The sequence below is a fragment of the Sceloporus undulatus genome, chromosome 2, assembly GCF_019175285.1.
Source record: "Sceloporus undulatus isolate JIND9_A2432 ecotype Alabama chromosome 2, SceUnd_v1.1, whole genome shotgun sequence".
NCBI classification, from domain to species: domain Eukaryota; kingdom Metazoa; phylum Chordata; class Lepidosauria; order Squamata; family Phrynosomatidae; genus Sceloporus; species Sceloporus undulatus.
In genome coordinates this window covers 7,413,616-7,435,698 of record NC_056523.1, presented here as the reverse complement: position 1 = coordinate 7,435,698, position 22,083 = coordinate 7,413,616, and the positions used below count along the sequence as shown (strand labels likewise).

At 44.1% G+C, this 22,083-nt stretch overlaps 2 protein-coding genes across 6 annotated transcripts in view; both read right to left on the bottom strand.

Annotated features, from left to right (window-relative positions):
- Positions 1–227: 227 nt before the first annotated feature.
- On the bottom strand, positions 228–17,139 carry LOC121921815 (zinc finger protein 260-like). 4 transcript variants are annotated; one of them, XM_042450398.1, is made up of 6 exons: positions 10,268–10,376; positions 7,825–8,275; positions 7,434–7,527; positions 6,263–6,348; positions 5,935–6,055; positions 228–2,804 (listed from the first exon to the last, which is right to left on the bottom strand). In XM_042450398.1, the coding sequence occupies exons 2-6, from the start codon at positions 8,122–8,124 to the stop codon at positions 337–339; spliced, it is 3,069 nt and encodes a 1,022-aa protein (XP_042306332.1). In that variant the 5' UTR covers positions 8,125–8,275; positions 10,268–10,376; the 3' UTR covers positions 228–336. The 4 variants fall into 4 exon arrangements, with proteins under 4 accessions (XP_042306332.1, XP_042306331.1, XP_042306333.1 ...); XM_042450397.1 differs by lacking the exon at positions 10,268–10,376 and adding an exon at positions 8,415–8,575; XM_042450399.1 differs by lacking the exons at positions 6,263–6,348; positions 10,268–10,376 and having other exon boundaries at positions 7,825–7,843.
- Positions 13,467–22,083, bottom strand: part of LOC121921829 (oocyte zinc finger protein XlCOF6-like) — a 22,197-nt gene continuing 13,580 nt past the window's right edge. The window contains exon 8 of one of the 2 annotated variants that reach the window (XM_042450432.1): positions 13,467–13,616. In XM_042450432.1, coding sequence (XP_042306366.1) covers positions 13,470–13,616 — 147 coding nt within the window. In that variant the 3' untranslated portion in view covers positions 13,467–13,469. The remainder of the gene's footprint in view (positions 13,617–22,083) is intronic. The other variant, XM_042450431.1, reaches the window with a different exon arrangement.

The window sequence follows — 22,083 nt, the reverse complement described above, 5'->3', positions numbered from 1 at the left end:
TCAAATGACAGCTGTGACTGAGGACAGCAATCCTGCACAGCTCAAAACAGGTGATAATGGCCTGTTACAGACTGCCAAAATAAAGCTGCTTCAGGTCTCTTTGGAGGTATGCTGTTTAAATGATGCATGCATCCTAAGAATCCGGAAACTGCACCAAAGCTGCACTCCAGTGCTTAGGAATGGAGTGTGGCTTTGGCGCGACCTCCAGACTCTTAGGACCCATGCATCATTTAAATAGCATACCTCCAAAGAGACCTGAAGCAGCTTTATTTTGGCAGTCTGTAACAGGCCAATGTTATGGTGGAGCCATCTGGACTTCACTAGTGACTGAAATTGTTACTCTCTGGTGTGAGTTGTTTGATGACGTGTGAGGTGTGTCTTCTGAATGAAATTCCTTCCACACTCCAAGCACTGATATGGTTTCTCTCCTGTATGAATTCTTTGATGACAAGTGAGCTCTGTCCTCCGAATAAAACCTTTTCCACATTCGACGCACTGAAATGGTTTTTCTCCAGTATGACTTCTTTGATGGCAAGTGAGATCTGTCTTCCGACTGAAGCTCTTTCCACACTCAAAGCACTGAAATGGCTTCTCCCCTGTATGACTTCTTTGATGGCAAGTGAGGCGTGACTTCTGACTAAAGCTCTTTCCACACTCCAAACACTGAAATGGCTTCTCCCCTGTATGACTTCTTTGATGACGAATGAGGAGTGACTTCTGATTGAAGCTCTTTCCACATTCCAAGCAATGAAATGGTTTCTCCCCTGTGTGTCTTCGTTGATGACAAATGAGGTTTGCCTTCTGACTGAAGCTCTTTCCACACTCAAAACATGTAAATGGTTTTTGTCCTGTATGAATTCTTTGATGACAAGTGAGGTGCGTCTTCCGAGTGAAGCTCTTTTCACACTGTAAGCATTTGAATGGTTTGTCCCCTGTATGACTTCTTTGATGATAGGTGAGATCTGTCTTCTGACTGAATCTCTTTCCACACTGCAAGCATTCAAACATTTTCTCCCCAGTATGAGTTGCTTGGTGACGATTGAGGTGTGCCTTCTGATTAAAGCAATAACCACACTGTTCACACTTAAATGGTTTCTGCCCTGTATGTGTTGCTTGGTGACAAGTGAGATATGTCTTCTGACTGAAACTCTTTCCACACTCGAAACATTTAAATGGTTTCTCTCCCATGTGAGTTGCTTGATGACGAATTAGGTTTGTCTTCCAACTGAAACACTTTTCACACTCAGAGCATTTAAATGATTTCTCCCCTGTATGAATTGCTTGATGACAAGTGAGTAGTGCCTTCTGACTGAAGCTCTTTCCACACTCCAAGCATTTAAAGGGTTTTTCCCCTGAGTGAGTTACTTCATGACGAGTGAGGCTTCTCTTCCGAATGAAACTTTTCCCACATTCCATGCACTGGAATGGTTTCTCCCCTGTGTGAGTTGCTTGATGATAAGTAAGTTCTGTCTTCCTACAAAAGCTCTTTCCACACTCCAAGCACTGAAATGGTTTCTCCTCAGAATGAGTCCTTTGATGACTAGTGAGTTCTGTCTTCCGACTGAAGCTCTTTCCACACTCCGAGCATTGAAATGGTTTCTCCCCTGAATGAACTATCTGGTGACAAGTAAGGAGTGCCTTATGACTGAAGCTCTTTCCACACTCTAAACATTTAAATGGTTTCTCCCCTGTATGACTTCTTTGATGATAAATGAGGAGTGATTTCTCATTGAAGCTTTCTCCACACTCAAAGCATCTAAATGATTTCTCTCTGATGTGAATTGCCTGATGAGAAATTAGGTGTGTTTTTTGAATGAAACCCTTTCCACACTCTGAGCATTTAAATGGTTTTTGTCCAGTATGGATTGCTTTATGATACGTGAGGTATATCTTCCGACGGAAGCTCTTTCCACATTCCAAACACTGAAATGGTCTCTCCCCTGTATGAATTCTTTGATGACAAGTGAGATCTGTCTTTCGTCTGAAGGTCTTTCCACACTCCAAGCATTCAAATGGTTTCTCCCCCGTGTGAACTGCTCGATGACTTGAGAGGGTATGCCTACGGCTGAAGCTTTTTCCACATTCCAAGCATTCAAATGGCTTCTCCCCTGTGTGAGTTTCTTGATGACGAGTGAGGTGCATCTTCTGGATAAATCCCTTTCCACACTCCAAGCATTTATATACTTTCTCTGATTTGTGTGTTGCTTGATGACATCTGAGGAGTGTCTTCCGACTGAAGCCCTTTCCACAATCCAAACATTTGAACGGTTTCTCTCCTGTATGATTTCTTTGATGATAAATGAGGAATGACCTCTGATTGAAGCTCTTTCCACACTCCAAGCATTTAAACGATTTCGGTCTGGTGTGAGTTGCTTGATGATAAGTAAGGTGTGCTTTCCGACGGAAGCTCTTTCGACACTCCAAGCATTTAAATGGTTTCTCTCTCATGTAAATTCTTTGATGGGAAATCAGGGCTTTCCTAACACTGATGATCTTTCCAAACTCACCTCCACTAAGAGGTATTTCCCCTGTGTGTGTTCTCATATGACAGTTAAGGCTTGCCTTAAAAGTGAAATTTCTCCCACACAGGAGACAAATATATGTATTATTTTCTTTTCCTTTTTGTGTTACTTCTCCAGCTGAGATTCCACAGGATCCAGCACCATGAGATGATGATGCTTTGCTCTTCCTCTTCTCTTGAGGGTCAAAGTTTCTTCCATTCTCTTCTGTCTGTTGAAATTTGGATCTTTCAGACAACACCCTGCATGGTTCCCTTTCGTTCTCAACCAGTTGCTCCTCTTCACCTGGAAAAGAGAGAATGAATTGGTCAGAATCCCAGAGAGGGAGGGATGAGACTGGGACTCAAAGTGGATTACAAAGGACAGAAAATTACAATAAAATCCCAAATAGTTAAAAATGTACAGAAGGTGAGATAAAAACAATATAAAATTAAAAACAGAATTAAAACTATATAAACTATTTTAAAACAAAGAATAAAAATAGTACAGCACAATAGAAAGTCATTCTCTAGTTAACAATCAATTTCCAAAGGATTGCTGGAATAGAAGGGTTTTTATCTGCTGCCAAAATACAGCAAAGAAGGAGCCATCCTACCCTCAACTAGGAAGGGAGTTCCAAAGTCTAGGAGCAGCTGCAGAGAAGACCCTCGCCCACATTCCCAGCAAGCATCTGTGTGAAAGCAGTGGGATAGACAGATATGCCTCTCTGAAAATCTTAAGAGCTTGAGCAGGTTCATCTGGGAAGTTACAGGCCCTGACCCAAGCTGTACAGCAGGCCCTTGGCGTCTGTGGGCTCCTGATCTACCAAAAACAAAAAAGGTCCCAGGGCAGGAGTGGAGGTGCCAGTAAGGCCAGGCTACCAGGTGCACATCCTTTGGGCTTGTGAACCAGACAGCTGATGGGATCCCCAGAGCTGGAGGAGAGAGACATGAACCAATGAGGCTGCAAACATGAGTCCCTGTTGCTGTACTAATGTGGCATAAGGCAGCAGCAGTGGTAAGGCACTTCTGCTCTTTCATTTTAAAAGCAGGAGTTAATCTCATAGTAATGATACTATGGTGGTTGGCAGGCCCCTCCAGAGATGGGGCACGAGGAATGCATCCTTTTCGCCCCAGCCTTGTCACCACTGGCCTTCACAATATTAGTACAGTAACAGGAACTCATGTCTGCAGCCTTGTATTGGTTTGTCTCTCTCTCCTTCAGCTTCAGAGAGCCTTCCAGCTGCTCACTTCATAAGCCCAAAAAAATATATGCCTGGCGGCTGGGCCTTGCAACTGCTTCTGCTGCTGCCCAATGCCATGTTATGTATAAGGACTTGAGCAACCATGGTTTTTTGTATCAGTGGGGGTCATGGAAACAATTTTTTATGTATACGGGGGACCCACCCTAGAAGGCTTTATAGATCATAACCAGCATTTTGAGTTGTGGTTGGGAAGAACAATCAGTGGAGCTACTCCAACAAGGGAGCAGCACCTGTTAGCAATATGGCTGCAGCTCTCTGGATCAAATGAAGTTTCTGAACATAAAATAGCCCTACAGAGGAAGTGTTACAATAATGCAATTTGGATGTAACTAAGGCACGTGACACTATGGCGAAGTCAGAAATCCCACGGAAGAGAAACTCAGAACCTGAATATCCAACTTCAGATTTCAATACAGGATTACACCCAAGCTGTGGGCCTACATCTTTGGTAATCCCATCCAGCACAGGCTGAATCCTTATTCCATGATATGCTTTTCAACTGACCAGGAACATCTCTGTTTTGTCTGGATTAAATCTCAATTTGTTCACCCACATCCATTCCAATAATATAAACAGTCACTGGCTGAGAACTGGAATGGTTTCGACTGGGGTGAAAAGGGCAAATAGAGTGTCATAAGCATATTCGTGAGACCTTACCTCAATGCTCCGGACAACCTCTTCTAGCACCTTAAATAGCCTAGTTCATATAATGCAGTTTCAGTTATACACAACTGAAAAAAATATGTTATCTCTAAGCATAAAGTCCTTCAGCATGTTTTTATGGTATGTTTCCACTGAAAGTTGAACACAGACTTAAGCTTGAGGACCTAGAAATGCCACTCACTTCCATGCCAGCATTCTCTGAAGATGCCAGCCAAGATGCTGGCGAAACATCAGGAATAAACTCTTCTAGAATATGGCCACACAGCCTGGAAAACCCACAAAAAACTGGATGCCAGCCATGAAAGCCTTTGACTTTGCTTAGAAAAATATCAGGTTATACATGACTTTCATTGGACACAGACAGTTTCCCTTGTGTTATATGAGGTCTTACTGCAGTGTGAAGGAATAAAAAATTGAACTCTTGTCTTAAACATTCTGGTCATCATTCTAAAAGAATGCATTCTATGACCCACTCTTTCTGATTTTTTTTTTTTTTGTCAGAGAAAGCAAGGCTTTGGATAAAAGTGTTTCTCCCCATAATTTCCCCCTTTTTTCCATGAGCCTTCACATGGAATTACAGGGTTGGAAGGGACCACAAGTGCCATCTAATTCACCTTCACCATGAAGGAAACACTGGCAATGTATTCCAGAGAGACAGTCACCTAATCTTTGTTTTCAGACCGCCAAAGAAGAATGCACCACACTATGTTGTAGTCTATGGGCCCAAACAGACAGGCCAAAATAAAGCTGCTTCAGGTCATTTTGGAGGTATGCTGTTTAAATGACACACATATCTTAAGAGTCCAGAAGATGATGATGATGATTATGCGCCAAAGCTGTGCTCCAGTCTTTAGGACTGGAGCATGGCTTTGGCACAGCTTCCAGCCTCTTAGGATGCATGCATCATTTAAACAGCACACTTCCAAAGTGACTTGAAGCAGCTTTATTTTGGCCTATCTGTTCAGGCCCTATTCCAATGAGGAACAGCTCTTACTGTCAGGAAGTTCTTCCTAATGTTTAGGAAGCTTCTCCTTTCTTGCAATTTGAAGCCACTGGTTTTTGTTCTAGTTCCTGGAACTGCTGAAAATAAATTTGCGCCATCTTCAACATAGCATTCCTTCACATTTTAAAAAATGGAAGTCATATCACATCTCAGTCTTCTCTTCTCTGTTGCCTAAGCTGTTCCTAATAGGACTTTGTTTCCAGACTGCTTAGTATCTTGATCACCCTCCTCTGGACACACTCTAGCTTGTCAACATCATTTTTTATCTGTGATGCCTAGAACAGGGCAGAGTACCCCAGGTGAGGTCTGACCAAAGCTGAATAGCATGATACTATTACATCTCTAGAAAAAGGACTGTCACCCTAAGATTTACTGTAACCACTTCCCAGAAATGAGACATATTGGAAAAGGATGACTTAGATGTATTAAATACAGTAAGAATTAAAAAGCAGTAATGGGGTTTTTTTTGGTGCTTATGTATGATGACAACAAAGAAGTTGACTTACCCAGAGAGGACACAAGCCCCAAATTCTCCTCCATCACTTCCCTGTGCAGGGCCCATTGTCCTGGGTCCAGCAAGGTCCACTCCTCCTCACTGAAAAACACACCCACCTCTTCAAAGGTCACCTGAAGAAAGAAACATCTCTCATGAGCAGAGAAAGCCAACACTAACTGGAAAAGAAGACTAGGTAGACTGGAGTTGCCTAACTAGATTTAAATGTTCAAATAGGGCAACTGTTGTAGGCAAGCCTAATGAAGGGAAAATATTAGTCAGGCCCAGGGAGATGTGCAGGGGTTAGGGACACTCAGCCCTCCAGGGATCCTGCCCCCTACCTGATCCAATCTCACTGGAGCTGCATGAAGAGTATCATTACTATGAGATGAACTAGTCTGCATTGTCAATGCCCCTGTTTCATCTCCTGTGAAGGACACAAAAGGAGAAAGGCCGAGTCAAATTCCAGTCCTTCTATTTCTGGCTGAAGTCTTTCCCTGTTCACCAAAACAGACAACATTACTATATGTCAAACACACACAAGTTGGTGGTGGCAGGAAACTCAAAGTAGCTACAAGATTGGAAGGGCTATTGAATCTTGTAGATGTATGCAAAATAAAGATAGGTTACTAGCGTCTCTGAGGTGATATACAATGGATTATTAAAATGTTAAATAAATAAATAAAAATACTTAATAACCGAACAAAAGGCCCCTTTTAAAATAGGTTAAATGTTTAGAAATATAGAATATGATTCAAGAAGAATAAAATCTGGATGAGAAGAATGAAGCTGGTGTAGAAGGAAGAGCAAGGAAAGTCTTTCTGAAATAAAATACTGCAGAGAACATGTGTGGATGTTAGGATGTCATTGCAGTTTCAAAATGAGACTCTATTCTCACCAGGGAATGTGGGAGAGAATGAACTACTCTGTGTGTTCTCTGCCCAACCCATGCATAGAAAATAAAACAAAAGGATGGCAATGTTTAGCGAACAAAGTATTTTCTCTTAGGAGAAACTGGGCTGAAGGAGAGAAAGAGGAACACAACTGAGTTGTTGGAACTATGAGCTTTAAAAGCCACAATTTGATGCTCTTATCTCATAAACACCCAAAACTCAAAACCAAGATCAGTTAGCAAATCAGCTTTAAATTCAAACTAATGCAAGGGAATAATGCCATTATACACTCCTTAATATAATTCACACTTCAATGTGACTAAAGAAGTTTTTTCTGTCTATGACGATTGGTGAAATAGTCCAGGTTCCAAGCTCTTTCATACATAGAAAGTAGCCAGGAGCTGCAGAAAGGACTCTGGGAGTGTCTGATGGCCAGAAGAACCACCCACAGGAACCACACTTCTATTTAACTTTTTTCCCTCCCTTATAGACAAATTGCTTTATAGTCAAAGTGCTGAATACATTCAACTGTTCAAGTGCAGCAACTCAAACAACCCAGATGTCATCACCATACTCGAAATGAAGGGGCCAGGAAGAAAAAAGCCCCCATCTTTCTTACCCACTGAGCTGGAGACTCCGTCCTGGTCTGCCATGATCCACTTGGTTTCAGAAGGACACTTCTCTGCCTCAGCTGTTCCTTTCATAATCAAGTCCTGCAGGAGAAAAAACAGGAAGACCAATAAATGAAGATCAGAAAAAGAATGGAAGAGGATGAGGACCAAAAGAACTATGCACACTTTGGATGATTTCTACCAAAAAGTGGTTATGAAAATATGATTCATTCATATACCGCCTCATACCACCCAAGGGCCCTGGTGGTGCAGTGCTTAAATGTCTGTACTGCAGCCACTCACTCACAAATTATAAGTGGGTGAGTTCAATACCAACCAAGGCTCATGGTCAACCCAGCCTTGCATTCTTCCGAGGTTGTTAAAATGAGTATCTCTCACCTTCTGCTCTTGCTGCTTCTTTTCCTCTGCCTGGCTCAGAAGGAAACCCTCCGCTAGGGCCACTGCCTGGGAACTCGTTTCCGCTCCACACTCTCTGATCCAGTTCTTCATCTCTGGGGGAAGGACAGCCAAGAATTGCTCCAGGACCACCAGGTCCAACATCTGAGTCTTTGTGTGCCTTTCTGGCTTCAGCCATTGGCAGCACAGACAGTGGAGTTGGCTGTAAACTTTTCTGGGCCCTTCTGCCTCCTCATAGCAGAACTGCCTGAAGAACTGGTGCTGTAGATCTGAACTGAGCATATCTTTCCTCAGGCTCTGCTGTGTGGTTGTTTCCCAGAACGCTCCACTGCTCTCAGCCTGAACAACAAGAAGGTGTCTTCCTAAGTCTGATTCTCCATCTATAACTGGTCAATTTTTCAATGAGAGACACTTCTCTTTTTGCCAGATTGTCCTGCAAGACAAAAATCTGGAAATATTATGGGGGAGAGAGACTTCAGGGAGGTATTATTTACATTCTCCTGTGGTAGGGAAATGTTTTACAATCACATTCAAGATGGAAATGGTTCCTTTCCTATTTTAAAAGTGCCTACCAATGTTAAGCATTTTGCTGCTTGAGAAGATGGTATCCCTCAAACCAGTACAAGCTCTGTGCTTCTCTGTCCTGATAGAGGCTTTGGTTTCCAGCTAGAGGCAATCACTTTCCTTTGCCTGACGGTGGCCCTGTCCCTGGGCCTGTATTTCCTAAATAGAGTCAGTGAGGTGTAGCGGTTTCAGCATTAGACTATGGTCCAAAGCACACTGCAGAAATAATCCAGTTTCAGACAGCTTTAACTGCCCTGGCTCAGTGCCAGCGAATCCTGTGAATTGTAGTTTATTGTGGCACCAGACCTCTCTGACAGAGAAGTCTAAATGTCCCAAAAACTACAGTTCCCAGAATCCCCTAGCATTGAGCCAGGGTGGCTAAAGCAGTCTCAAACTGGATTATTTCTGAAGACCAGGGTCTTAATCCTTGCTCAACAATGGAAATCCACCAAGTTACTTTAGGCAAGTCACACTCTCTCAGCCTCCAGGGAAAGCAATAACAACCCCCCTCTGATGAAACCTACCAAGAATAACCCGTGAGAGGTTTCCCTTAGGGTCGCCATAAGTTTTAAAACATGGCTATCATATCACTTCTTAACGGTCTCTCCTCCAGGCTTAACATAATGAGTCTCTCCTCATAGGGCTTTATGGTTTCCAGACCCTTTACCTTTTTGGTGGCCCTCCTTTGGACATGCTCCAGCTTCTCAACATCCTTTTTGAATTGTAGGCCCAGAACTGGACACAGTATTCCTGACCAAGGCAGAATAGAGTGGCCTTATTACTTCCCTTGATCTAGACACTATGGCCTGTTACAGACTGCCAAATTAAAGCTGCTTCTCGTCTCTTTGGAGGTATGCTATTTAAATGATGCATGCACCCTAAGAATCCGGAAGCTGCACCAAAGCTGCACTCCGGTGCTTAGGAATGGAGTGTGGTTTTGGTGCAACCTCCAGACTCTTAGGACCCATGCATCATTTAAATAGCCAAAGAGACCCGAAGCAGCTTTATGTTGGCTAGTCTGTAACAGGCCTATATTTCTTTGATGTCGGCCCTAAAATCGCATTAGCCTTTTAGCTGCCACATCACACTGTTGACATGTCCAATTTGTGGTCTACTTGGACTCCTGGTTCCTTTCCCATGTAGTCTTGTTAAGCCAGGTGTCCCCCATCCTTATCTTTGCATTCCCTTTTTTTCTCCCTAACTGTAGTACCTTACGATTTCTCCCTGTTTTGTGTGTGTGTGTGTGTGATTAACCTTCCTTCTCCAGGCTACCATTGTGGTTATTCTCTCTGGACATGCTCCGCTTCTCAGCATCCTTTTTGAATTGTGGTGCCCAGAACTGACACAATATTCCAGGTGAGGCCTGACCAAAGTAGAAAGAGATCTAGACAGCTTACCTCTATTGATGAAGCCTAGAATCACAGTAGCCTTTTTAAGCTGCAGCATCACACTGCTGACGCATGTTCAACTGTTGGTCTGTTAGGTACTCCTCAATCCCTTTCCCATAGTCTCCTTAAGCCAGGCTCCCATCCTATCGCGTATGGAGACCCAATGGAAACCCACTGGGTGACTTTGGGCGAGTCTCACTTTCTCAGCATCTGAGGATGGCCATAGCAAAAACAAACCCCAAAACCTCCTGATGAACCTTCCTTGGCCTCCTGGCCCTGAGGCTGAGAGAGTGTGACTCGCCCAAGGTGGGTTTCATGGCCAAGGGGGGAACCGAACCCTGGTCTCCAGAGTCATAGTCCCAACACATCAAACAAACCACGACTCAGTCTGGCCCTCCCACTGCCTATTGAGTTCCTATTAATCACCCTGAATCATATCCATCACCATGCAGAGCTCCTCTTCCCCAGCTGACCTTCCTTCCCCTCAGACTCCAACGAAGGCGAATGACTGGATCCTCCTCCAGCTCCTCTGCCTTAGAAGTCCTCCAGGAGGGAACCGAGTTCTGGATAGACAGTCCTTCCTTACTTCCGGGTTCCTTGCAGCGTCCTCTCTAGATCATTGCTCTCACATGGCCGAAGAGGCGGGGCCGAAGCCAAAGAGTGACAGCCAGGAGAGAACCCTCCCTTTCACCGCCGCCATTTACTGGGGGGAAGAAGAAGAAGAGTTACTTCCGGTCTCCCTCCCTCTCTTCTCCGGGGGAAGACGGTAGTCCCACGTGGGATAAGGCTGTCCTATGGGCCAGCAGGGAGGCCTCTGTCCTTCCCCTTCAGGGTCACCAGAGCAGAGGCCCTCCTTCCCACCTTCTGTCCAGGAGGAATGCCAAAATGGCCTCCATTCTGAGTAGGACTAAGCAGCATTGGTTTATATTGGTTCCAACAATTAGCGTCCAGTTAGTCCTGACATCAGTACTAGGAAAGATTCTGGAGCAGATCATTAAACAGAGAGTCTGTGAAACATCTAGAAGCCAATGCCATAATCACAAAAAGTCAACATGGGTTTTAGAGAAACAAGTCATGCCAGACAAACCTAATCTCTTTCTTTGATAAATTACTAGCTTGGTAGATGAAGGGAATGCTGTGGATTATAGTTACAGTGGTGCCTCGGGTTACGAAATTAATTCGTTCCGTGGCACCGTTCGTAACCGAAAAGCCTTCGTAAGCCGAATTGCCATTAGGCGCTACATGGGGGGAAAAGCCGCGATTCGTGCGAAAAGCCGAAAAAAGCACCAAACAGTTTTTTCGTAACCCGACAAAACATTCGTACCCCGAACAATGTTTTCCTATGGGATTTTTTCGTATCCCAAAAATTTCGTAACCTGGGTATTTCGTATCCCGATGGTACCACTGTATCTTGATTTCAGTATGGCCTTTGACAAGGTTTCCCCATGACATACCGTACTTGCAAAACAAGCTTGTAAAAATGTGGGCTAGGACAACGGAACTGTTACATGATTTTAATTGGTTGACCGGCCGAACCCAAGGCTGCTCATACAATGGCTCCTTTTCATCCTGGAGAGAGAAGTGATACCAGTGGGGTCCCACAGGGCTCTGTCCTGGCCCGTGCTATTCAACATCTTTATCAATGACCTGGTATGACAGAATTGGAGCATACTTATCAAATTTGCAGATGATCAAATTAGGGAGAATAGTAATACCCCAGAGGACAGGATCAAGATTCAAATGACCTGAATAGACTTAGAAGCTGGGCCAAAGCTAACAAAATGAAATTCAACACGGAGAAATGTAAGGTATTGCACTTAGGGCGGAAAAATAAATGCACAGATATAGGATGGGTGGACACCTGGCTGAATGAAACTACGTGTGAAAGGGATCTAGGAGTCCAAGTAGACCACAATTGAACATGATAGGAACAGGTGTGATGCGGCAGCTAAAAAGGCCAATGCTATTTTAGGCTGCATCAATAGAAGTTAGTGTCTAGATCAAGAAGTAATAGTGCCACTGTATTCTGCTGGTCAGGCCCACCTGAATATTGTGTCCAGTTCTGGGCGCCACAATTCAGAAATGACTGAGAGACTGGAGCGTGTCCAAAGGAGGGCCCACAAAAATGGTGGAAGGGTCTGGAAACCATGCCCCTATGAGGAACGACTTAGGGAGCTGGGGATGTTTAGCCTGGAGAAAGAGGTTAAGAGGCGATATGATAGCCCTGTTTAATATTTGAAGGGATTGTCATGTTGAGAGGGGAGCAAGTTCTTGTTTTCTGCTGCTCCAGAGAACAGGACCCGGAACAATGGATGCAAGCTACAGGAAAAGAGATTCCACCTCCAACATTAGGGGAACTTCCTGACAGTAAGGGCTGTTCGACAGTGGAATGCACTCCCTCGGAGGGTGGTAGAGTCTCCTTCCTTGGAGGTCTTTAAACAGAGCTTTTGTGCTTGCTCCCTCCCTCAATGTGACATCCCTTCAAATACTTAAACAGGCCTTCATGTCACCTCTTAACCTTCTCTCATGAAAGCAGCAGGTCAGACAGACCAAAAGGATACTCACTGGACCATCCCTCTCCATTACTGACTCAGCATTCTAAGAAAGTTGCTTGTTTTGTACGTGGGCCCTTGGTATCCGTGGGTTTTCCAAGGACTCCCCATGGATACCAAAATCCGTGGATGTCACGTCCCATAAATATAAATGGTTGTGTCCCTTATATAAAAGGAAAATCAAGGTTTTGACTATGGGAATTTGTATATTTGTAAAGTATTTTCAAGCCGTGGATAAAAAATCCATGGATAAGGAGGACTGACTGTCTATTTCCATAGAACTACTTAATGGCATTTGCTGTTGTTCTTTATGTAGAAAAAGACGCCCATGTAATATTTGGATGTAGAGTCTATGAAACATAGTTTATTGCACTGTATTTTTACAACCTGATTCAACAATCCAAAACTCTATCCTATTAAGATGAAAAGAAGAGCAAACCTTTTTTTAATGTAAAATTCTTGCAGGAAGATAATGCCCAAATGTCACTCTGGCAGTTGCCAAGTTTCTCTCTGAGGCAGCTAGGATAGAACCTTCTATGTATAAAAGAGTTAGAACTGAGCAAATTCTGTGATTCTTATATAATGTGAGAAATTTATTTTGGGGAATTTGATATGAGATGAATATTTTGACGAATGCTTAAATTTGTGGGTCCCTCATAATGTCATCTTCCAGCCTATGAAGGAGTTGACCAGGCAGGCCCAGTCCATCGGGCTAGCCTGAAGAAGAGGAGTCCTCCTCCAGTCCATATGCCTTGGTCCAGGCTCAGCGAGGTGAGAGTGAATGCTGGACCATTCCCTTCTCCTTTTGTGTCATGTCTTTTAGTTGTAAGCCTGAGGGCAGGGAGCCGTCTATTATCTCCTCTGTTGTAAGCCACCCGGATTCCCAGTGATTGGGCAGCATGTTGAATGAGGTTTGGGTTCAACTGAAGCTCTTTCCTCCCACTCCAGACATTTAAATGGTTTCTCTTTTGTCTAAGCTGCCTTCTGACTGAATCCCCTTTCCAAACTCAAAGCATTTTAAATGGTTTCTCTTCTGTATGGCTTCTTTGATGACTTGTGAGTTCTAGTTTCTGATTGAAGCTATTTCCACACTCCAGACTTTTGAATGGTCTCTCCTGTGTGATTATTTGATGATAAGTGAGATCTGTTCTCCATCTGAAGCTCTTTCCAGGCTCCAAGAACTGAAATGGGCTCCTTCCTGTATAATTCTTTTATGGGAATTGGTTTGCTTCTGACTGAACCTCTTTCCACATTCTAAGCACTGAAATGGCTTTTCTCCTGTATGAATTCTTTATGGGAATTTTGAGGTTTTGTGCTTCTGACTGAACCTCTTCCACATTCTAAGCACTGAAATGGTTTCTCCCTGTATGACTTCTTTGATGAGGCAATGAGGTTTGGCTTCTGTTGAACTTCTTTCCACACTCTAAGCCCTCAAATGGTTTTTCTCCTTATGACGTCTTGGTGAGACGTGAGGTGTGCCTTAAGACTGAAGCTCTTTCCACATTCCAAACATTTAAAATGGTTCTCCCCTGCATGACTTCTTTGATGACAGTAAGCCCTGTCTTCCGGCTGAACCTCTTCCACACTCTAAGCAAAACTAAATGGTTTTTCCCCTGTATGACTTCTTTGATGAGATGTGGAGGGCGTGAATTACAACTGAAGCTCTTGCCACACTCTGAACCATTTAAATGGGTTCTCTCCCGTGTGAATTCTATGATGACAGGTAAGACCCATCTTCCATCTGAAACTCTTTCCACATTCCAAACATTTAAATGGTTTCTCCCCTGTGTGAAATTGCTTCTCTCCTATAGACTTCTTTGATGAGAAATAAGTTGCATCTTCTGAATGAAGCTCTTTGCACACACTAGCACTGAAATGGCTTTCTCCTGTATGACTTCTTTGATGAATAAGTCCTGTTTTCTGACCTGAACCTCTTTCCACACTGTAAGCACTGAAATGGCTTCTCCCCTGTATGGCTCTTGATGAGAGGAGTAAGCCCTATCTTCTGACTGAAGCTCTTTCCACACTCTAAGCACTGAAATGGTTTTTCCCCTGTATGACATCTTTGGTGAGACACGAGGTGTGACTTCTGGCTGAGCTCTTTCCACACTCCAAACATTTAAATGGTTTCTCCCTGTTGGAATATTTGATGATAAGGGAGATTCTGCCCTCCATCTGAACTCTTTCCACACTCTAAGCACTGAAAATGGTTCTCCCCTGTATGACTTCTTGATGAGTATTGAGATTTTGTTTCTGACTGAAGCTCTTTCCACATTCCAAACATTTAAATGGTTTCTCCCCTTTATGACCTCTCTGATGATAAGTTAGTCCATCTTCGATTGAACCTCTTTCCACACTCTACGCACTGAAAATGGCTTCGCTCCTGTGTGGCTTCTTTGATGAAAGTAAGCCCTTTCCTCTGTCTGAACCTCTTTCCACACTCTAAGCAGCTGAAATGGTTTTCTCCCCTGTATGACTTCTTTATGAAAGTAAGTCCTATCTTCTGATGAACTTCTTTCCACATTCTAAGCACTGAAATGGCTTCTCTCCTGTATGACTTATTAGATGAGAGGTATTCATCTCTGACTGAAGCTTTCCACACTGTAAGCACTGAAATTGGCTTCCCCAGTGTGAGTTGCTTGATGACGAGTGAGGACTGGTCCTGCGACTGAAGATCTTTCCACAGTCCAAGCATTGAAATGGTTTTTCACTTTTGTAGATTTTTTATGGGAATCAGGGCATTCCTAAACACTATGAGCTTTCCACACTCATCACCATGAAAGAAATCACCCTGTATGAGTTCTCACATGCAGTTAGCCTTACTTTAAAGTGAAAGCTTCTTCCACATAGAAGGCATATATATCTATTTCTTTTCTTTTTCTTTTGTAATTTCTTGCACTGAGATTCCACAGACCTCCCACCATGAGAAGTAGATGTTTGGTTCTTCCCCTTCTTGAAGCCAGTTTTTCTCCCATTCTCTCCATTATTTTATAGGCCCTTTTGGGGAACACCCTGAATAGTTCTTCTTCTTCTTACACCATGGATCATCTACATCTATAAAAGAGAGAAGAACGGTCAGAGCCCAAAAAGGAGACAGACCGACCATAAGAGTATAATATTTATTTAATAATAATTATATTTTTATAGCTTCCTGGTGCATCTAGCAGGCTCAACACAGAATATTACTAAAATTTACATCATGCAATATTAAAAATGTACCATGAACCATTAAAAAGAACAGCAAGAAATATAACACCCAGTATAAAACACAGAGAAATATAAAACACACAGTTTTTTTAAAGCTAAATTGTGTGTCTGACTATCCTGGCTTCTCCTTTCAACTGTTTTTAACAAATCCAGGAGAACATGATCACTCCCACCAAGTATCCACCACTTCCACCCCATTATCCAGGTCATACCTACTGGTTAGGATCAGATCTAAAATAGTGATCCCCTTGTTGCCTTTTCCACCTTTGGGACAATGAAATGTCTTTGAGACATGTGAAGAATTTACTAGACCTTAAAGTTCAGGCTAAGTTTCACATGCAGCAAATATCAGATAGTTGAAGTCACTCATCATTTAACACCTCTCCTTTCTGAGTGTAGGGAGCCCTGAGGTGCAGTGTTAAATGCTGGTACTGCAGCTGTACAGCCACAAGTTTATGAGTTCGATCCTGCAGGGCTCCAGGGTCGACTCAGCCTTGCATCCTTTCATAGATCGCTAAATGATATCTGGCTTAGTGGGGAAATTTTACACATGTAAACTGCTTAGGGAGTGCTTAAGTGCACTGTAAGCAGTATATAAATGTACTTGCTATTGCTATTGTGTGGTCATCTGTTCTAGAAAGGCATCATCCAATTCCTCAGTCTGACTTGAGGTCTGTAGTAGACTCCCACAATAACATTCCTGTTATTTCCCTTCCCTTTAATTTTTGAAGTGCTTTCCACTTGGCTTCCAGGATTTACGTCTGGATCTCTTCACAGGTATAAACATCCTGACATATAATGCTGCTACTCCTCCTTTCTGTTTGTCCTTTTTCTTTTTAAAATATTATACCCATCTATTATTAATAATGAAATATTAATACCCTTTCCACAACAAAGGTAACTTTAATACTTGAGGATATAAATCTAATCACTATTCTGTATACTAGATCCTTGCCCTTCTTGGCTTAATAAACGGGCCAGAAGGAGGAATGGTGAATGGTCGCGCGTGTTCTGATCTCCTCCCCTTCCATTTTGAGCAAGGTGCTGGAATGTGTGGGTCGCCTCACTCCACGGTTTGTGGATGAACAGATTATCTAGTCCCGTCGTCTGGTTTCAGACCTGGCTATGGGACAGAAACTGCTTCTCAATACCATGCCCCCACACTGCTCCCAAGCCGGTGTATATGCCCACCTGTTTCGCCCCACAAGACATACGAATTGCATGCATATAATCTTAAATTACATTTACCTGCTACATAGTTTTTAGAATAATGTGGGGGATAAATAATTGAATACCTTCTCTTAAACATTTATTCATCATTTTAAAAGAAAACATTCTATAATCCTTCTTTTTAAATTTTCCTGGGATTAATGCGTTGGTGAAAAAATACCCACCCACCCCACAATTGGCCTTCAGATCGCTAGATAAATTCTGTTAATTTTATGGCTTCACCAAAAATGTCCAGGCTAGAAGAAGAAAATTCAGCATTCTTAATATAGTATATTGAAGAGAAAATAGTGATTTTGGCATGTTATATTTAGGAATCACAGAAAGAAAAGCTTACCAGAGAGGACACAAGCCCCAAATTCTCCTCCCATCACTTCCCTGTGCAGGGCCCATTGTCCTGGGTCCACAAGGCCCACTCCTCCTCACTGAAAAACACAGCCACCTCTTCGAAGGTCACCTTAAGAAAGAAATGTCCACTGAGCAGAGAAAGCTGACGCAAACTGGCAAGAACTAGACAGATTGGAGTTCCTAACCAGATTTAAACGTTCAAACACAGCAACAGTTGTAGATAAGCCAAATGAAGGGGAAGATTCTTTCAGGTCCAAGGAGATTTACAGGGGTCAGGGACACCTACCCTCCAGATGTCTTGCGCCCTACCTTCCCATCTCTAGGAGCTGAGGCCAGACATATCATTATCAGGAGATGAAACTAGCATGCGTTGTCTGTGCCCTGTTCCATCTCCTGTGAAAGACACAAAAGGAGAAGGGCGAGTCATATTCCAATTTTCCTATTTCTGACTGAAGTCTTCCCATACTCACTAAACATAGACAAAGTTATACCAACACACAAGTGGAGGTGGCAGGAAACTCAGAATACAGTAAATCCAAGACAGAAGGGGTAACAAAATCATGTAAAAATATGCAAAAACAAAAGAAAGATGTTAATATTTTAAAATGTTAACTGACTCAAGAAAGGTAAAAGCTGAAATCTGGATAAAAAGAAAGACAGTGGATAGTGGAACCTAACTCTTCAGAAAGTTTATTTATCTGTTTAAGCTCTTTTTGGCATGGCCTTTGGCTAGTACACATGAAGTTAACTTGAAACTATCTGTTTTAAGCATTTCCTACTGCCTCTCAACACCATCAGAGTCCTGATGTGATGAACAACGGATGTTAAAGTTTAAAACACTTAATTACCATAATAAAAACACTTGAAAACCCACTGGAAACTCCCTGTTAAAGTAGTTTACATTTTATGAAATAAATTTTTGAGAACTTTTTAAAGACAGATGGAATCTGATTCAAGAAGAGAAATCAAGGTGAGAAGAAGCCAAAACGGTCTAGAAGGAACGCAAAGAAAGATCCTTGATATAAAACTGAAGAAAACCAGGTAAATACAGGGGACAGGTAATTTTCAGCTTCAAAATGAGAAAATCATTCTCGTGAAGGAGGGACTACTTTTTTGTGTTTTTCTTGCCTAAACACACACATAATTTAAATCAAAGGAAAATAAATACCCAAGAGCCCAATGGGGGTGGCAAGCTCAGCAGGCAAGGAATTGTGACTAAATGCCAGAACAGAAGACCCATTGAAGACGCCTTCGGTCATTTGGGAGCACACTCCCAGACACCCGAAGGTGGCTGGCTGCCAAGACATGGGCAGCTTCAAAGGCTCCGTGACATGTGTGTTTACATGCCGCAGGAGCATCTTGGAGCTGCCCTGGGATTGAGGAAGGCTGGGAAAGGTGGCTCTTTCCCAGCCCAAATAGGAGCGGATCTTTTCCGCTCCTTATTGAGGCCAGGTTCAAGGCAGATTGGACTTGTGGCATGCATTTGCCAGAGCCCCAATGTGTCCTTCAGTGCGAGTGGCTTGAAACTGCCCCTTCTTGCCGGTCTGTTCTGCCCTAATTCTTTCAGGCAGAAACTGGGTTTGAAGAAGAAAGGGGAATGCAGCTGAGTTGCTTGGACCATTATCAGTTTGCGTCAGGAAAGCCACATTTTGGTGCTCTTTTTTAATATAGACCAAAAATCAAAACCATGATTGTATCTCAAAGCACTTTGATTTCAAATAAGCACGAGGAACAGTATAATTAAAGATTCCTTTAGTATGCATCCATACTTTAATGTGGCTGAAGCAGTTGTTTCCTAAGACTATCCTTCTCAGTGATATAGTCCAAGTTCCAGGCTCTCCTGCACATACAGGAAAGGGACAGGAGCTGCAGATGGGACATTGGGGCTGCCTGGTGGAACAACCCACAACAAACCTCCCTTCCATTTGATTTTCCTTTCTCAAACACATATAATCTGAAAGTTCTCCAATTCATATGAATGTTCAACAGCATCTCACACAATACACATCTTTACAATACTGAAAGGAGAAAGGCAAAAGAAAAGAGGCCCATTCAGTCTTACCCATGAGGTGGAGACTCTCTGCCTGTGCAGCATGGTTCAGAAGGACCCTTCCCTGCTTCAGCTGTTCATTCCCAAATCACGTTCTGCAGGGGAAAAACACAGTCAGATGACCAATCAATGAAGCTCAGAAAAAGAATGGAAGAGGTACGGTCCAAGAGATCAGCCATCCTTGGATGATTTCGAGGGAAAATGGTGACACTTTTTAAGATAGCTTGAAAATTCCCAGCCTACTGAAAGTACCAGCATGAGACACTCCACACCTGCTGCTCTTTCCGTTTCTTCTCTCGCTTGACTCAGAAAGAAACCCTCTGCCAGGGCCACTGCCTGGGAACTCGTTTCCACTCCCACACTCCCGGAGCCAGCCTCCATCTCTGGGGGAAGAACAGCCAAGAATGCTCCAGGACCACCAGGTCCAGCATCTGAATCTTGGTGTGTCTTTCTGGCTTCAGCATGTGGCAGCACAGATTGTGGAGTTGGTGCAAATCTTTCTGGGTCTTTCTCCCTCTTCAGAGCAGAATGCCTGAAACGTTGGAGTAGATCTGAATTGAGCATATCTTTCCTCAGGCTGTTCTGTGCGGTTCTTTTCCAGAATGCTTCACTGGTCTCAGCCTGAATGGGAGGAAGACCTTTTCCTAACTCAGGCCCAGCAGATTCCTCCTTCTCCATTTTTTGATTGTCAAATTTCAAAGAGAAATTGTCTCTCTTTTTAAAGATTTTCTGTAAGAAAAAGAGTGGAATTATCACTGGGATACAGACCTTATAATGAGAGCAAGATGTTTTTATGTTTACTTTCTCTTGTGCTAGGGAGATATTTACAATCACATCAAGTTGAAACAGCCTTTCTTTCCTTTCTCGTTCATACTTCCCATCATTATTATTATATTATGTATATGTATTTATCTGCCCTTCTCCCAGGGCTGGGACTCAGGGCAGCTTCTTCTTTCCTCCACAGCCCAAACTTTCATACACTGTAGCACTGCCCCCGTGCTCTGTCCTGACATCCTCCTTCCTGCTCTCTATTGTTTTCCTGGTGCCTTTCGCTCCCTTTATTGGCATTTGTCAATCTGGCATTTCCAGGATCACCTGTGGGATTTTTTTTAGAGTGCATAAAGACATTGTGTAGCTTGAGGGGAAGATGGCAACCTCAAGCCACCCTCAAGCTCTGTCTTGCCTCAACCTCCAAAGAGTGGAAGAGGAAATGAAGGGCTCTCTTTGGCTCCCAGGAATTCCAGCTTGAACAATGGCCATTATCAGATGGTGCTTGAACTGGGGGACTTCGCACTGGGCGGTTCGAATTAACGTTATTTCGCTCATACGTTCTGATCATACCTGGGAGCCCCTACGAATTTGCAGGATTTAAATTGTGCCAACAGCATTCGCGCTGAAGTGTATTCAGTTGGCAGAATGCATAGTCACCCCGGCGCTCAACATGAGGATTGGGCGTTCGTTCGCCGCCCTCGCCATGCTCCAGTGTTTGGCCCCTGCATGGGTTGCGACCTAAAACGCTTCCGGGGTGAAAGGGGAGGTCCCCGTCATGACACCCGGGTAAACACTGAGAGCCAGCTCATGCACATTAAACAAATCGGATACAACGTGCCAGTTTACTGTTTCCTCTCTACATTCAGCGCTTGGTTTTAATGTACCATGACTTCCCTTGCACAAATTTAGCAATGCCCGGTTCTACGTGTGTGTGGGTGTGTGGTGTGGGTGTGAGTGTGTGAGTATGGCGGGATAAAAGAGAGGCCGCTTCCCTCACGGGCGGCCCAAACCGCGGCTTTTTTTCTGTTGGGGGGGGGGCCCGCATGAGGGTGCCACTGCGCAGCTACAGAAGCTAAGCAGCGGCGGCTCCCTTCTGCCCAGGGCTTGGGAGACAGCCTGGCTGCATCCCAGCAGGGAAACAGGTGCGGGGGCCGCTAAATCGGCAGCGATCGCGCCGCCGGTTACCCCACGGCCTCTCTTCCTCCTCCCGGCTTGAGAGGCAGCCTAGGCTTGGCTCCCAAGCCGGGAGGAGAGGAGGAGGCTGCTGGAACCGCGATTCCAGCGGCCCCAGCGCTCTTCCCTGCTTGGGAGGCAGACTAGGCTGGCTCCCACCGGGAGGAGGAGAGGAGGGCTGCGTGGAAACCGCGATGTCCAGCGGCCCCCGCGCCTCTTCCCTGCTTTGGGATGCAGCCTAGGCGGGCTTCTCAAGCCGGGAGGAGGAGGAGGAGGCCCACTGCTGGAACCGCGATTCCAGCGGCCCCCGCGCCTCTTCCCTGCTTGGATGCAGCCTAGGCTTGGCTCCCAAGGCCTGGGCAAAGGGAGCCGCCGCTGCTTAGCCGCTGTAGCTGTCGCAAGCTGCGACCTCTCATGCGCAAAGAAAAAAAGCAGCGGTTTGGGCCGCCCCCCCCCCCGCTCCCTGGAACTGGCCAAGAGGAAAAGACCAACCGGAAGTAAAAATTGGAAATCTGGGGGTCGTGCGGATGGAAATCAGGACTGGGTAGTCACACCAGACCCATTCGCACGGAGATCGAACAGAGCCCAAATCCAGGATATCGCCAATCCCTTATAAGCGCACTGGCCAACACGCTCCAAAAAGAGGATACGGACGCATTCAATTCAGCATCTCGCGAAGTCACTGCGTTAGGATTGGGCCTTCTAAGATGGTTGATCCGTATTGAAAGCGAAAACGTGAAGTTCGAACCGCCAGTGCGAAGTCCCCCAGTTCAAGACTCATCTGATAATTGCCAATGGCTGCCCTCTAACACAAACCAACCACCACCGCCGTGTCTCAAAGGGGGAAAGAATATAGGAAGGGATACCATTCCTAAAGATGTATTCAGCGTAAAGTACTAGTTATTCATGACACAAGCTCAAAGTTGCGGAGAACAGAACCACGTCGCTGTGAAGTTGATTT

What these genes read in the sequence shown, in the direction of transcription:
- LOC121921815 (XM_042450398.1), bottom strand. Translation starts at nt 8,124, where the DNA reads ATGCTCAGTTCAGATCTACAGCACCAGTTCTTCAGGCAGTTCTGCTAT. An exon ending in CGGAGTCTCCAGCTCAGTGG is followed by an intron (nt 6,349 to 7,433) that starts GTAAGAAAGATG and finishes TGTCCTTCACAG; the next exon opens with GAGATGAAACAGGGGCATTG. An exon ending in CTCCAGTGAGATTGGATCAG is followed by an intron (nt 6,056 to 6,262) that starts GTAGGGGGCAGG and finishes TTCTTTCTTCAG; the next exon opens with GTGACCTTTGAAGAGGTGGG.